We start from the raw sequence: 17,033 nt of genomic DNA on the forward strand, positions 1-17,033 counted from the left end.
TTCTAGCTGCATGTAGATAAGGAGTCTCTGGGCTGAGACTAAGCAGCTGCTTGTGGCTACAAGAACAGTGGTTATATCCTGTTGAGTGAGAGTCGAGGTGAAATGCATACTCAGCAGTTCCGCGCCCTTCCTTGTAGGCAAGGAGAAATTATTTGACAGCTAAGCAAACTGTCACAAGAAAGCGAATGTTCCAGGAAGGGGTCAACAAAGAGACTCTGGTCAGCAATTTTACCATTCAGTTTGATGTCAAACGTGCATGTAACGTGACAATGTTGCTGGGTAAGTTACCAAGAACATACTTGAATTATCTTCCAGTGAAAAAATAATTTTGCTAGTCAGACTTTTCACTTGCTGTGTTATAATGATTCATGTCTCGATGCTGTTCAGATAAATGCCATCACAGAATTCGATGGTTCAGTACAGCCTGCAGTTGACTGAAGTATCCAATTTTGGGTTAGATGAGGCTCCTTCATGGTGACATCTCTGCTGAACAGAAGAGCTGCTGCTGTCTCTGGCAACCTGTTTCATGGTTCTGCTGTAATGGAGCAGCTACTTGACAGAACGCTTTCTTCTCAGCGTGCTTCCGGGAGACCAGTGTAACTGAACTTTCCAACAAATGGTGGTATAAAATAATTTGAACTGTAAATTGGTTGCTCAAGCACAGCTAGCAAGTTCTGCTTTCATATCTGCTTGAAAGCCAAGGAAGTGTTTTTTGTAGTATAATGTAGGAGTATCTAACATTTCCTCTTTTTTTTTCAATCTTCTAAACTTGTTTGTGAATTGGTGAACCTAAGTGAGTGCAATATTAAACATCTGGGGTTTTTTTCACTGTGGTAAGTGGAGAAGGGATAGAAAATCTGCCATAAACCTCTGTACTCTCAGTTGTATTGCAAACTCAGGGGTTTGTGTGTGGAATAGTATTGAGGTTTTCATAATAAAAGCCATCAGAGAAATACCTCCTGTCATGTTTCCTAATAGTAATCTTAGTCTCTGTTTACTTTGCTTAGCTTTATAAACACTCCTGCCTTACTCACCTGAACTTTAGCCTGTTTGGGGAAGAAAATAACCCATACTCCAGGGACTGATCTATACTCTCAAAAGTTCTGTATAGTAGGTCTGAGTGCAGGCAAGAAAAGTTCCTGTTAGCTTTGCCAGCTGAGCAAAGCAAGTGCCACTCCTGGCTGGTGATGCTCTTGTGTAATCAAATGCAGAGATTGTCACAGAGTCAGCTTCCTGTCTCGGGCTCGAAGCAGGCTTAGTTCGTATGCTCGGGGCTGTTGAGATTAGAAGATGAAATGTTAGAAGAAAGCTTGTTTACTTAAAGACCTCAGTAACGGTCATGCCTCCATCAGAAAACTTCCCCAGGCTTTCTTCAGAGCTCCAGTGCCAGTTCACTAAATCTTTTCAAAGAAATACTCGACGTTTGGAAATGGTCTTAAGTTTAGAAAGGGCCATGTATTCTGCTACGAACCAAGGTTGGATACCTCGGATGTGACACCTAACAGATGGCAGTCTGGTCATGTTTGAGATAAATCTGTCTTGCAATACCTAAGCAACTTTGATTCAGTGGTTATACCTAGACCTCCCTAAGAGGTCTGCCATCTGCTAGACCTTGCTGCTTTTGATTTGTTCTGTCAACAATGTTTGTTTGAGTATAGTGTTGTGAGTTAACTGCCAGGTGGAGTACTTGGCCCTCTGAAACTGTGCTTCTCTACCAAATTAACAAGGAAATTGAGTGCTTGATAAATGACTTTGCACCTGTCAAGCTTGCAGGCCTATCAAAAGGAAATGCCACATTTTCTGGAGTAAGTCTCTCAGCTCTACCAGATGAAACTCTTCCATCTTCAAGCCTTCTCTGCCTGCAGGGGTGTGACTGGGTTGCATATACACCTGCCTAACTGATGTATGGAGTCCCAGGCCTAGAGAACACTATCCAAATAAAGGTGTGAAAGGAAGGTTTGAGCTTAAATCTGAAATATTCTAAGTGAATCAGTGTTGCTGAAGAATGTGTGGTCAGGTTCTGTGATACTGGACCTCAAATACTCAATTAAATTTGAGTTAAGAGTTCTGACCTGTCAAGGAAGTAGTTGGATTTTTTAAAAAAATATATTTTATTTTTTAATAGCTGTAGCATCAAAACAGTTTTGTCATGTGAAAGCTGATAAAACACTTGTCTTTCACATGAAAATTTCCTGACTTTACTGTCAGGGGGATGGATGTGAAGGGAGCTGTGTTTGAATAAAACTATTCACTGTGTTAAGTTGCAGGAAGTGTTGGTTTTCTGCCTTGGAAGAATGGCTTCAGCTAGTCAGTCAGGTAACCAGCTTGCTGTCTGGATCAGGAATTACATTTAAATCTGTCCTGCTTACAGCCTTTTCTCTCTTAAAATCTCTTGAAGAAGAAAAGCTGTGTTGACCTTAAATTTACCAAAAAAATCAGTGTTAGCTCTCTGTAAACTAGTTCTGAAATGAGCCCTTGAAGAGCCCGAACATTTTTTTGGTAGTATTCGAACCTGACAGAAGAGCTTCAAATCGTGAAGTCCTCTCTTGAAAGAGCAAGGTAACTGCTATGAAATAGCATACTTTAGGACAAAGGACTTAAATGCAGAGTGACCAGAGAACCATGCCCAAAGGCTGAATCTTCTTCCAGTTCTCCCTTCAAGCAGACCTGAGGAGCTAAAACTGACTTGCTTTTGAGTCTCAACCTTAAGCTGCCCCAAGATCTGGCTGTCTTGATTCACTGGATGGTATAAATCATCCACTGAAGTGCCTTTTGTGAAGCTGCTTCTGTTAAGTTGGTGTGCCATATCTTAGATGTTACTTGTTCCTTTGCATGTGCTGTCTGAAGGCTGGGGCAAAAGGGGAAGTGTAGTAAAACACCCTCTTTATCAGAAGCTGCAAGTAGGCAGGAACAAAGCAGCAGAGGCATGGTCATCTCGGAGCTTGTACAGAACACAGCTGATAAGAGCTTAGTGTTTTGCTTCAAACTAGTACAATAATACTAAAATGGCTTTGGAGGTCTAGCCCTTTGTGGGAGACCTTGAGCTTGAAGTTTAAACAGTCTCCCAGAAAGAAAGATATCAGAAATACCAGAAGTGGTAACTCCTCTAATGGTAGAAGACTGATGTTGTGTTTTTAAGGTATATCGACCCACAAGCTGGGTGTTTGTATGTGAGGTGAACTAACCATTCTGCATTTCCACTGTTAAAAATGGAATAAGCTTTGTTTCACTACTAACACCCTAATACATTAGCCTGTTGCAAACACCATGAAGTGGCATTGACTGAGCTGTTTTGTTGCATGCCATACTAGAGCTATAATTATAAGGTATGCATTTAAAGTCTTACAGAAGCAGGCTGTGCCTCAGCAGGAAAGGAGGTGGTTTATCAATAATCTTCTGTGTCAAGTATGGCTGTGGATGAGCCATTTCTGATTTCAATCATGTCCATCTCGTATGCGTTAGCTCTGCCTCCTGGGTGGTAATACAGACTTGCTGCTAGACAGGACTAGGCTAATTGCTAGACAGGTAGCTTTTTTTAACTCTATGAGGATAAAGCTCAGATGCCTCACATGTGATGTTAAGCTTGAAATAGTGATAGCTGTCAAGCTCAATGAAATAAGTTGGAGCTCTGAAAGCAAAGCTGGTGAGAGTGAGTGCTGAAGCTGCAACTCTGGCACGGCTACCAGTAGCCAGCAAGTTCAGCGTGCCTTAAACCATTTGAGGGGCTCAAAAGTAGAGTTCTCAAAACAGTAAGTTGTGAATGGACCTTGAAGACAAGGTGCCCAGCACTTGAGTGACACTGGGCTTCTTCAGAAAGCTTGCTGGGCTCCATTGAAGGTGACAAGAATTTGTGTGCCATATCATTTTAGGGTAGTGCGGTTGTATTGTCACAAAGATGTGTGAAGCCTAGTACCTTTCAAAAAAGCTCGTGTCTACTACTGAGGTGTAACTTAATGCTAAACCTTTTTTCTCTTTCAGCTCCAAAATCTGGGCATCAACCCAGCAAACATTGGCTTCAGCACTCTGACGATGGAGTCTGACAAATTCATCTGCATAAGAGAGAAAGTAGGAGAACAGGCTCAAGTGGTGATCATTGACATGAATGACCCCAGCAACCCTATTCGAAGACCAATTTCAGCTGACAGTGCTATCATGAACCCTGCCAGTAAAGTCATTGCATTAAAAGGTATGGAAGCCCTGATAAAGAAATGTTTGAAGTGGATGGAGAGCTTTCTGTAAGACTAGTTTATGACTGAAGTCTCTCAGGCAGTTTATGTGGGAGGATCCCTTACCAGTCTTCCACAGCTTAATGGGAGCTTGTTTAATGCATTTTCAGTTCTTCTGAAGGTATCTGGGCAGTAAGCTTCAGCTGGGGCAACCTGCCATTTGCTGGTCATTAGAATGAGGTTTCAGTCAGAATGCTTACAGCTTCTGAGTGGGAGAGGTGGGAGGAAAGTGCAGGCTTTTGAGATACTTCTGGAGTCATGTTAGAGGGAAGTGAGACCTGATCTCCTAAAGTGTATAAGGGCTGTCAACTAAGCCTCTCTTTCCAGAGAGGAACACTTAAGACTGGGGAGGAAGGGAAATATTCCTGAAGGCCTTAGTCTGGCCTTGCTGGAAGAGGCCGGTGCCCCAGTTTGTGCATGTTTCTTGTATCAGTCAGTGATAAGAAGAGTAAAACTATGCAGGAAAGACTCGTGTGGTGAATAAAGCACAAGGTCAGCTAACTTGGTATCTCTGGTGATAGAGAGAACAAGCATTCCTCTGGAGTCTCCAGAAGTGTTGATCTCTCACCCCAAAAAGACTTAAATACTGGTGCTGTAGAAATGCATGTCTTGAGAATGGAAAGGTTTATATGTATTCAATGTTAGATCTAAGTTTGACTTTAATACTGTGCTGCTGTTTTGTCACAACTTTAATGCTTTCTTGTGTGTGCAGACGGTGAGTTACTTTAATTGACTGTACTAGTTCCTGTTGTGTTTTATGAAAAGAAGCAGAATAAAATGGCTCAAATCTATGGTGCACATGGCTGAACAGTGGAGTTTAAGCAACTGAAATCCTAAAATTCAGAGGGTTTTCATGCCCTCCCAAACAAGGGAATCCTTAAAATTCAGAAAACTAATCCACTCAAGAACTTGATGTGTGCTTAAACTATTGGGATCTTGGTATCAAGCTTTTTATAAACAGAACTGACCCTTTTGAATGAAGCCTAGATTTTTGCCTCTTAATATGCTTTACATAGCATCTTACCTGGATGTCATCTCCTTTGACTCTAAAGCTCCAGCTGCACTAGATATGGAAACAAACACAGTAGCCTGTGTAACACAGTGTTAAACGGTCTGCTCCATCTCTGGAGAAACTCCTGACTCTGCATCTTGCGCCAATAGCTGAACTAATGGGGGCTTCTAACTAAACTCATCCTCTATGAGTGAAGGCACTTGCCCATCTGGCACTGATTTTATCAAGCTGAGTTACAGTTAGTAACTGTAACAGTTATTCTGACCTGTGCTGTGCCTGGTTTCATGAGATCTTTTATATTCCTCTTGGGCTACACTAGCATGTGTTGAAATAGCTGTCTCCTAAAACTAGAAGTTGGTCAGAACCTTCCTTATCTTCTCAACAGCAAGAAATAATGCCTTGCATGCCACTGCATTGTAAAATCTGGTAGAAATGACTGCAGGTGGCTGTTCAGGATGTATGTATGCACCATTCTATGTAATTTGCAGAACTTTTCCTCTTGCCTTCTAGAGCTTGTGTTGGTCACTAGGTTCCTTTCCTTGCCCGGTTTCTGTTAGTCTGGTTTGCAGCCAGTAGCTGTGTATCCCATTAGTGCAACCTAAGGGTTTTGGTTAATGTGTCTGAATTACGAAAGCCCTCTGCCAACTTGACTGTTCCATGTTGTGCGCTTTTTTGTACTTAAAACAGATGTGGGCATAGTTTTTAATGACACTGGCATAGCTCTCCTCAACTTTCAGGACACTCAGCATTATTGTAACCTAGTTTTGATGTACATGAAGTATCAAACAACTTGTTTGTGTAGCTAAAGCTTGCCTCCTACCAAGTTGTTTTTCACATCTGTTTGATTGCTGGGTGGTGGCAAACTGGTAAAATTAGCCCTAGGAGTGTAGCCTGGTTAAAAGTAATAGCTGGATGCTGAAGATACTGTCAGTATATAAAAGGATTTTCTTGAAGGATGTTGTGAGGGTTAATGTCACAGTCCAGCTCTTCTACTTTTAACCAGTGCTTGAAGTAACAAGTGGAAACTGTAACGTGGCTCTGTTGTGTTTTCTAGCTGGGAAGACGCTTCAAATATTCAATATTGAAATGAAGAGCAAAATGAAGGCTCATACAATGACAGATGATGTCACCTTCTGGAAGTGGATCTCTCTGAATACTGTCGCCCTTGTAACAGATAATGCAGTCTACCATTGGAGTATGGAGGGGGAATCGCAGCCCGTGAAAATGTTTGATCGCCATTCTAGTCTTGCTGGCTGCCAGATCATCAACTACCGTACTGATGCTAAGCAGAAATGGCTACTGCTAACTGGCATATCTGCACAGGTACTTTACTACTAGGAAGGCCTGCTATGGGAAGCCCAGGGCTTCTATAGTTTCCTCCTTCTATAGGAGCGGGACTGGTGTGTGTGTTTTTTCCTAAAACATTGTTGGGAATGTAAATGGTTGCCTTGATATTTAAGTAACAAACTTAAGCGTGACTGAAAATCTTACAGTAATGGTACAAACAATAGTACAAGGTTAGAAGTCTGATGTGATGCCTTTGTAAGGGGAAAGCATGGTGTGGTGCTTCAGATTCATATGACAACATATTTACTGACACTAACTTAAATTAGATTATGGAATGAGTGCCTGTTACTTCTGACTCTTGTTCTGTCTTATCTAGCAAAATCGTGTTGTGGGAGCAATGCAGCTATATTCTGTAGATAGAAAAGTATCACAACCAATTGAGGGACATGCAGCTAGCTTTGCACAGTTCAAGATGGAAGGAAATGCTGAAGAATCCACTCTCTTCTGTTTTGCAGTAAGAGGGCAAGCTGGGGGTAAGGTAAGACTTGGTTCTAAGTATTCTGTAATCTTTAATGACTCACTCTGGTTATCTGCTTCCAGAAAAACAAGTGGTTTAATGCACAAAGTTGCCTTTAGGAAAAAATAAAAAAAGGACTACGTGTCAGTCTGGATGCTATATAACTAATGTATATGAAAATTGGGGCATACAGAGCTTCACAGCAGGGACTACCTGATGTAGTAGGAGTCTGTTTCAAGTCATGAAGTGAGGTGGCATGTCATGACTAGCCTAATTAGCTGCCTGAAACATGTGACTTTCAGCTTCACAGGCTAAGCTTAAGGGGAAAGCTGTTGTAATCTTTCTTCAATGCTCATCCCCAGTATCAGGCTTAATTTACTTCCAAATTACTGGATGAAAATGAAACACTTAAGTGTTACAAGGCTAACTAGTAGTCTAATACTAGCGCTGGAATTATGTGAGCTACTTTATGACAGCTAAAACAAAGTAAAACCAAAGGTAGATTCAAAGAAACCTCATCAGAACTGTCTCTGCAGAGTGTTAACCAAGTCAAAAGAGTGCTTATAAAGTGACCTAACTGAATTCTTAAACTTTGAAGTAGCTAGGGGTAACTGAAGATCATGCTTAACTGTTTCCCTCATCTATGATACATGAATACAGTATGCCAGACCCTTAGCCACAGTATAAAATACTCAGGAAGACTGACTTGGCTTATCTTCGTCTAAGTTTGGGATTAAGACTTAGCAGCAAAAGAATTGCTGTATCTTCATTGTTGAGTCTATTGTTACATAAATTAAATACAAGAACTAAGAGACTAATCTTATCTATTGCACAGTTGCATATCATTGAAGTTGGCACACCACCTACTGGGAATCAGCCATTTCCAAAGAAAGCAGTGGATGTCTTCTTTCCTCCTGAAGCACAAAATGACTTTCCTGTTGCCATGCAGGTATGAGAGCTGCAAACAAGAGCACAAGAACAAGTCTGTAGCTTCTCTTGGTGGATGTGACACTGTAACAGGACACTGGAAGCCAGGTGGTCAATATATTGACCTGAGGCTTGGCACTGAGCTGCTGTGATTTCTGCTCCTGCTTCAGTAGTGTTAAAGTAAACATGGAGACTGAAGCAGCATTCAAAGACGTTGTGCTCTTATTTATGGAAGAAATATCCACATATATTTAACTTTCAGGCTTTTAAAACATCATTCTACTGAAATAGTAGAATAGAAATGGCACAGCTGTCTTCTGATTCTTAAAAGCATGCACTTGTTTTATCCAGTACCAAATCTGATAAATCTGTTCCTGTTCTGCAGATCAGCGACAAACACGATGTGGTATTTCTCATAACGAAATATGGCTATATTCATTTGTATGACCTGGAAACTGGTACCTGTATCTACATGAACAGAATAAGTGGAGAGACCATATTTGTTACTGCACAGCATGAAGCAACAGCTGGAATTATTGGAGTAAACAGAAAGGGACAAGTAAGGAAGCTTGGCCTGGAAACCACTTGTTTAGCTAATCCCACTGGCCCGTAATGATACATTGTAGCATTTGCATCTGTCTAAAAGTTTCCAGACATTAACAAGACAGAATAATAAAATGAGAGTTATGGTGGTATTGGGTAGTTGAACAGGAGGGCAGCTTGTATTACTTATAGTTTCTTCTACAACTCTGGTTCAGGTTGCGTAATTTTGGGGGTTTTGTAATGGCTGTCAATGGATCTAAACACTGTCCTGCTGTTGAGGATGGAACTAGAATATACCTCTTGGGGGGCAGATTGTATCCTCTTGCAGAGCGCTTACTAATGGAAATCTTAACTACAGTAACTTTTAACTCTTCAGAACATCTGATGTCTGACAGTGTTCTGAGTGCCCAGGGAAACTTGCTGCTGTATCTCCATACACACCTAACTTAACTAGTTTAAACCAGTCTGCTAACATTTAGACTGAATTAATTTCAGATGTTGTTGCTTGTTGAGCATGGGTAATGCAGAGCAGACTTGTTCCTAGTTTATCCTCTGGGATCCTGAAGACACTGAGTACATGTTAGAGAAGGATAATGCTTACATCTGTGGATTTCTGACCTCTGTAAATGCCTCAGTTTAATCTGCTGTTAGTCGTCTGCCTTGATGCAGTAATTGGATGGTAGAGGTTCTTCCTAACCAGAGGTGTGATTCTCAAGTAAAATGGCAAGAAGACTCTGCAGTTACCAGGGGATGAAAAAGCTTCCCATGAATGCCATAGCTTTCCTTTTAGAGGTTAGCTTAGCCCTTGGGTCACGTCTTATATTTGGACTAACTAGAAGTTTTCCTTGATGATTTATTCAGGTGCTCTCAGTGTGTGTGGAAGAAGAGAATATTATTCCGTATATTACAAATGTGCTGCAGAATCCTGACCTAGCTTTACGAATGGCTGTCCGCAACAACCTGGCAGGTGCTGAGGAACTCTTTGCCAGAAAATTCAATGCACTTTTTGCACAAGGGAACTATTCGGAGGCAGCGAAAGTGGCAGCTAATGCCCCAAAGGTAATAGACTGATATTCAGAGCAGTACTGAGCTCCACTGGTTTAAACTTCTTGCTTCAGGAAAGCTCACTGAATTTCCGAAGTGGCAAGACCAGAACCTTGTTGTTGCTGCTGTTCTAATGTTGTACTTAGTGTACAAGTTCTTCTCAGTTATGTGCTGAGAGTACTGAGTGTATGCTGGAAGATTGTAAAGCTTGTGTAAAGCCCGCAGAGGGGAAACAGAATAAATGATGAAGTAATGGCTATGAGGTTTGATGTTTCTCATGTATCTTTACGTCTCCAATGATTAAAAAAGGCTCTGTGAAAGTACAGCCTCTAGCTGAGGCTGCACCTGGGAACAGGATAAAAAGGGCGGACTAAGAGATTCAGATTGAGGAACTTGCTTGCAAGGACAAGGGAGTCTTAATTCTGTAGGACAGTCTGCTGAACTTAAATCTGCATTGCTACCGAAACAAGTCTCTTCGGCTACTATTGCACATCTTCTGTCAAAATGTCTCAAAGGCAGTGTCTGAGCTGGTGTTCAGCCGTACTGCTTCTGACTTACTCTGGGTTGGCAAAACATAATGTCGCTGTAGCAAGCACTTCTGACTTCAGCTTCCTGGAGAAACTCTTGCCAAGCCACAACAGCAGAACAGAAAACTAAAATGCATCTCTTGTTTCTGGCAGGGAATCCTGCGTACTCCAGACACCATACGCCGGTTCCAGAGTGTTCCAGCTCAGCCGGGACAGACTTCCCCTTTACTCCAATACTTCGGCATTCTGCTTGACCAAGGGCAGCTGAATAAGTACGAGTCACTGGAACTCTGCAGACCTGTGCTTCAGCAGGGACGCAAACAGCTCTTGGAAAAATGGTTGAAAGAAGATAAGGTAAATTTGGGGTAGATACCTTTAGAGCCCTGGAGGGGGAGGGACATAACTGCTTGACAGCCCCCCTCCCCAGGAAAACTCAGTTGGGTAGTGTGATCAAACCATTGAGCAATGGCTGTTCACTCTACCTGTAACTGACCCATATTATTGCAAGAGAATTGATCAAATACTCTGAAGAGCTTCACTCGTTCTACTTAAAATTACAGCAGAGTGATCTTGGTATGGAAAGCTTATGAGCTGTTGCTTTTCCTTCCCAAACCACTTCAGGCTTCTTTGAGTACTGACTTACATCCACTTTGAGCTGTGGTTATATCTCTAATTAGCTGAAGAAAGATGCTGATACAATGCATCACCTAATTGTTTTTTAGCTCTATAAATGCCTTTAACTCGTGTGGACCAGCATAAGGAACAGAGCCCAATAGATCACTGCTGAAAGAGTCGGATAATGCTGTCAAGCTGGGCCTTGAGTGTGTGGTTTTTTTTTTAAGAGGAGTCCAAAAGTAAGACAAATGAGGAAGGAGGTAGTAGTGCATTTCAGTGTGGCACTCTGAGTGGACTGACTGTGTGTATATCTCTTTAACAGCTGGAGTGCTCGGAGGAGCTGGGAGACCTTGTGAAATCTGTAGATCCTACGCTAGCACTTAGTGTCTATCTGAGAGCCAATGTTCCAAACAAAGTCATCCAGTGTTTTGCTGAAACAGGACAAGTCCAGAAGATTGTTTTGTATGCTAAGAAGGTGAGAGGAGATGCCTGCCCGTGTCTGTCCTGTGTTAAAGAATAACTAGCATACCTTCCAAAGTAACTAGGAGTAATTGTGGTGAGGTCTGAGAGCCTGTGTAGTACCTACTTAGGCCTAAGGTTTTGTTATGAATAATTACTGCTAGACTTCACGCATTTATCCTTTCGTACTTTCCTAGGTAGCCTTTTCCAAATGAGGAAATCCTGACTGGATTGTGTAAGCTACTGACAGTAGCTTCTACTGAGCTCTTTATTTAATGAGGTGTGTGCTCTTGCTGAGTTATTACTTTTCATTATCTCTTCAGGTTGGATATACTCCAGACTGGATTTTTTTGCTGAGGAATGTAATGAGAATCAGCCCTGATCAAGGACAGCAGTTTGCACAAATGCTTGTTCAAGATGAAGAGCCTCTTGCAGACATAACACAAGTAAATAACTTTATTGCTATGAAATATTAACTTCAAGGCCTTAAACTGGTAAGAGGAGACATATGCTTGCCGTCAGAGAAAGATTTTGAACTGCAAGTTTGGATTTACCGTACCAGGGCAGTGCTGTTTCTTGCCTAGTTTTAAGAATGCTGAATGACAGCTTAGTGCAGTGAGAATAAACAGTGTAGCTTTGGAAGCTACACTTGATGTTACTTTGTTTAAAAATGCTTCCAGTTTCTAATCAAAAGCTCAAATGTTTTTTGCAGATTGTGGATGTCTTTATGGAATACAATTTAATTCAGCAATGTACAGCCTTCTTGCTGGATGCACTGAAGAATAATCGTCCCTCAGAAGGTCCTCTGCAGACACGTTTACTTGAGATGAACCTCATGCATGCACCTCAGGTATGCTTTCAGTGTTACTGGATCAGGCTTGTTTATGGCTAGACCAGCCACTGCGTTATTGTGCATACCAAATGCTAGTGACAGTGTTCAGGTACTAAACGAAACATTTCACTATTCTTTCTAGGTTGCAGATGCTATCCTGGGGAACCAAATGTTTACTCACTATGACCGGGCTCACATAGCTCAGCTGTGTGAGAAAGCTGGCTTGCTACAGAGAGCACTTGAACATTTCACAGACTTGTATGACATCAAGCGTGCGGTAGTTCACACTCATCTTCTCAATCCTGAGGTATGAGATTAAATATCCTGAATCCAGCAAAAGCCAGGCCATAAATAATTGATTTCAACATTTGATTTAAGAGTGTAGAGTGTTCTACTTGAGTCTAAAATGGCTTATTTGTCTTTGCAGTGGCTAGTGAATTATTTTGGTTCCTTATCGGTAGAAGACTCTTTAGAGTGTCTGCGTGCTATGTTGTCTGCTAATATTCGTCAGAACCTGCAGATCTGTGTCCAGGTAGCTTCAAAATACCATGAGCAGTTGTCAACACAGTCACTTATTGAGCTGTTTGAGTCTTTCAAGAGCTTTGAAGGTAAGTTTGTGCTCTTGCCTCTAGCAAAAGGAGCTAGTACTCATCATTATACATGTGTGTATGAAGACTGGATCTGCTGAAATTTAGAAAGCCATATTGAACTTAAGTAGCTAGATCTCAAAACTGTCTTGAAACCTGACCTGTTGTCCTATGGAGGATGGTGGTGGTGCAACATTGTGTTGCGTATTTCAGTTTTCTGAAATGCTACCAAAATGCTTGGAGCTGTAGGACAATTTAAAAAGGTAACTGAAGGAGCTGCTGGCCTTTTTCCTCTGTCCAAAATGGTCATCTTAAATGTGTGTAGCCTTTGGGTCTTTAGCTTTTGTACTTCTCAACCTGTGTGTTGTCTAGTCAGCATGGTGGTACATCAGTGGTCAAACCTCTGCAGATGTGTGGCTGAACAGCATCTTGCTAAGCTTTAAAGAAAACCTCTTTAAAGGCTGAGAACACAACATAATCTTGGACTCTTGGAATTGGGAGAATGGTTCATTGGAATAAAATGCTATTCTAGACAGGTTTCTTGCATAGGCAGCCTTATATGTGTTTTTTCCAAAACCCAAATGAATCTTCAGTCACTTGTCTAAAGTAGTTGGGTATTATATGGCATCAGCTTTAAGTGAACTTTAGCTGTTGGTCATGGCAAGCAGCTTTTGCACTGTTTAGTGAAAGGTGTGATAGTAGCTTTTGGGCACAACTAGTTTTGGTTTTCTAAACTCTTCCTCGCCTCCTGTCTAGGGAGCGTGTGGAAGGCACATGTTGGATGTCTTAACAAAGCTGACCTATGGCAATTGATGATGATACGAAGTTGCCTGTAACATGCTAGTCTGCCTAGTACATGGGGAACAACAATAGGCTCAACTCAGCTAGGACAATATGGGTTTTGTAAAAAAAATTGCAACACTTGAATCTTTTTCAGTTCTTCGTAAACTTTGACAGCAGTTGGAGTCAAATTTTCATGTAATTGTAACTTGGAAGCTTGCTAGAAAGCTAATACTGATCCACCTCAAGTGCTTTAGCAGAATAACATGTTGACTGTTTCCCTCGAGGTTTGTTTTATTTCCTGGGCTCTATTGTGAACTTCAGCCAGGATCCAGATGTGCACTTCAAGTATATTCAGGCTGCATGCAAGACAGGACAGATTAAAGAAGTGGAAAGAATCTGCAGGGAAAGTAACTGCTATGACCCTGAACGTGTTAAAAACTTCCTCAAGGTAATGTTTGGGTAGCACTGGACTGTCTTGGCCTGTTTGGCATGTTCTAAGAAAACATGGTGGGTGTCACCAGTGAAATGAGGCAGCTCTTAAGACTTAACCTTTGCACTGAACAGTCCACCTGTTCTCTTAAACCAGAGGTGTCTAGCATGCTGGCAGTACCTCCTAATAAAACTTGAGCCTGGAACAATATCTGAAAAATGGAGAATCTGTCAGATCAGTTCCTTGCTGCTATTAGCAAGATTGACCTGGCATGAACTCTAAACTTGTAATAATAGCACCAGCTCATCTAGAACTTGTTACAGATGTCAGCTATAAAGTAGCAAATGGGTAACTTGAAGATTGAGAACAACCACAATGGCAAATGAGTTCAAAACTTAATGGTTATTTACAGTATAATCGGCTTCAACTGAGCAACTACTGAAACAGCAAATTAATTCTGTCAATTAATTCCATAAATGCTTTCAGAGTTCATGATTGATCCATCTTACTCATACACACTGAAGTCTTAGCCAGGTGAACCACAGTTTAGCGCTGCTAGGATGTGCCAGTCAGTGTAAGGACATGCTAACTGACTGTTATTGCTGGGATTCAGAGCATTGCTGAAACAGTTCTGAAGACTGGAAAAAAAGGGTGTGTTCCAAGTTCCGATTCTGTAGTCCGTTGTTAGTGCTGAGCTTATCGACGAATGTAACACGCTAGAAATAACTGAGAAACAGTGTGGGAGGGGAAAACTTTATCTGGGAACATTTCCTGCCTTCATGTTTGTTGGTTACATAGTATAGTCTTAGATTTTGCTGATCATATCTGAAGATGGCAAAACTCTTCAAATGAGAATACTATAAAAATGACCTGGTGTCACCGAGGTGTAAGGTATGTAAATTGATCAAGCCACCTAAGATATGTTATCAAGCTGTCAAATTCCTGATGAAAGCTATTGTTTTTTGTGCTGTTCCATGTCTGGAATGTGCAGGACATGTACCAGGTAAATCTCCCAGTACAGGCCTCCCTGTGTAAAGTCCTTAAGTGTAATTTATACGTAGGATTATATTCTGGGATGTGCATGTTCAAATAAGTAATCTGAAGTATGCATCCTGAATACTGTCTGCCACATAGCCTAAGCTTCTGTACTGTAATCATTTGTAATCTTACGCTGAAAGTTTGAATGCTTTTAGATAACTAATCTGATGAGCAATTTAAGTAGTACTGCTACTGGCTTGATTCTTAACTGTTCTCTAAATCCATAGTTAGAAGGTATCACAAGACACATGGCACTTGTTTGTATATATGTTTTACACTGTGAACCATAACTTAATGTAGTCTTGGTTAAATTCCTTTTGAAATCCCAGAGTGCTAATCCTGCACACCGAACACCAGTGGCAGATAAGAATGCTATCCATAGCTTAGGCTTGTAATAGTTGTATTGTGTTGTAAAACTTTTGTATACTCTGCTGTGCAAAGGAGCAGGGTTAAAGTTCAGAAGGCTTCTTGCTGTAGACCCTGAAGTGGGTGTGAGAACTCCTACTTGCTACATATTGCAAACAATTAGTTGAACAATGAGCTATCATTATTGGGCTAAGTGTCGAATTTTAGCTTTCCAAATTCAGCTGCTTTAACAGTTTTAAGTGACTGTATTTGTCTGCCTAAGCCCAAGAACAAAACCAAATTACTAAGGCTCTTCTCTTTGTAGGAAGCTAAACTCACTGACCAGTTGCCACTCATCATTGTGTGTGATCGCTTTGACTTTGTCCACGACTTGGTGCTGTATTTGTATAGAAATAATCTCCAAAAGTATATTGAGATTTATGTGCAGAAGGTAAGTTACGATTTGTCACTCAGCTTTAATGGGTCAAACTGGTTGATCTTTCTAATAGTATATGCAACTATAGGCGTTATATTTAAGTATTCTCCAAACAGCCTCATAATTAAGTAGCTGTTAGTGGCCGCTGTTAAGTTAGCCCTTACATGAGTCAGGTCTCTTATTCTTCAGTCAAGCTGAGCAGTAACCTCTGCTAACATGTCTCTTGAAGGAGGGAGACTTGGTAGAATAACTTCGGAGTTTTTAGGGTAATTTTAACTTCCAGCATGTTGGGGGTGGGGAAGTTCTTTTTTTTTTTATACTTCCTGCAGGGACAAATTGGCTTGCTCGGGAGCTCCTCCTTTGGGGACTGAGCATTAGCGAGCCACTGAACTGTGGTGTGAACCCCTGGTGACTGAAGAATTGACTTTGAAGCTTGTGCAGAACTTCAGGAAGCTGCAAGTAAAGGCAGGAAGATGAGGTCAATCTTAATAAGCAGCCTTTGTGTGTACTTCTAGGGATAAGTATTGGCCACCTATGCTGCATGACAACACACTGACTTCTTTAAATGATCCTGTTCAGGTGAATCCAAGCCGTCTGCCTGTGGTTATTGGGGGACTGCTTGATGTGGATTGCTCTGAAGATGTGATAAAGAACCTTATCCTTGTAGTGAGAGGTCAATTTTCGACTGATGAGCTTGTTGCAGAGGTTGAGAAAAGAAACAGGTATTGAACTTATACAAATCTCTTCACCATTACTGGTTTGGCAGTGTTACACTGCTCTTACATCAATGCATGTCCTCCTTACGTAGCTAAAGCCGGTACTGACATAGCAAGAAGCTGCCGTTTGGTGAGTGAGCAGCAGAAGTCTGCTTTACTTCTTGGCTGGTGTTGGGGATCTCCCTTAGACGGCCTCTATAAAATGAGTGCCTTTGGCATGTGATGTTTTTCATAGTGTCAGAATGTTATGCCATTATAATAATGAACTAGAATGCAGGTCAAAACGGAGTACTGTAACTTTTGCTTTAGTTACTGAGTCTATCCTATGCTGAAGCTGACTTGAATAGTGAAGAAACTGTGCAAGCAGGTAGTTGCTTATTCACTCAACCTCTCTAATGTGAAAACTGCTTCCTTCTAGGCTGAAACTGCTTCTGCCTTGGCTGGAAGCAAGAATTCACGAGGGTTGTGAGGAGCCTGCGACTCACAATGCACTGGCCAAAATATACATTGATAGCAACAACAACCCAGAAAGATTCCTGCGTGAGAATCCTTATTATGATAGTCGTGTTGTTGGCAAGTACTGTGAGAAGAGGGACCCTCACCTGGCCTGTGTGGCTTATGAGCGTGGACAGTGTGATTTGGAACTTATTAATGTACGTATGCCAAGGCAGTGAACTCGTGGGTTAAGTTCTAACCTGAGTATCATGGG

The 17,033-nt window shown here is 41.4% G+C and overlaps 1 protein-coding gene across 2 annotated transcripts in view; it reads left to right on the top strand.

The window, feature by feature from the left end:
* The window catches only part of CLTC (clathrin heavy chain), a 33,865-nt gene that overhangs the window by 5,109 nt on the left and 11,723 nt on the right, over nt 1-17,033 (top strand). For both annotated transcript variants that reach the window (XM_055796685.1, XM_055796686.1), the window contains exons 2-17: nt 3,979-4,186; nt 6,293-6,561; nt 6,902-7,063; nt 7,878-7,991; nt 8,355-8,528; nt 9,374-9,571; nt 10,237-10,437; nt 11,021-11,173; nt 11,481-11,603; nt 11,870-12,007; nt 12,132-12,296; nt 12,417-12,597; nt 13,644-13,807; nt 15,498-15,623; nt 16,188-16,330; nt 16,743-16,977. In XM_055796685.1, the coding sequence (XP_055652660.1) occupies nt 3,979-4,186; nt 6,293-6,561; nt 6,902-7,063; nt 7,878-7,991; nt 8,355-8,528; nt 9,374-9,571; nt 10,237-10,437; nt 11,021-11,173; nt 11,481-11,603; nt 11,870-12,007; nt 12,132-12,296; nt 12,417-12,597; nt 13,644-13,807; nt 15,498-15,623; nt 16,188-16,330; nt 16,743-16,977 (2,754 nt within the window). The remainder of the gene's footprint in view (nt 1-3,978; nt 4,187-6,292; nt 6,562-6,901; nt 7,064-7,877; nt 7,992-8,354; nt 8,529-9,373; nt 9,572-10,236; nt 10,438-11,020; nt 11,174-11,480; nt 11,604-11,869; nt 12,008-12,131; nt 12,297-12,416; nt 12,598-13,643; nt 13,808-15,497; nt 15,624-16,187; nt 16,331-16,742; nt 16,978-17,033) is intronic.

This window comes from Falco peregrinus, chromosome 2 (assembly GCF_023634155.1).
Source record: "Falco peregrinus isolate bFalPer1 chromosome 2, bFalPer1.pri, whole genome shotgun sequence".
In the NCBI taxonomy this organism is placed as follows: Eukaryota; Metazoa; Chordata; class Aves; order Falconiformes; family Falconidae; genus Falco; species Falco peregrinus.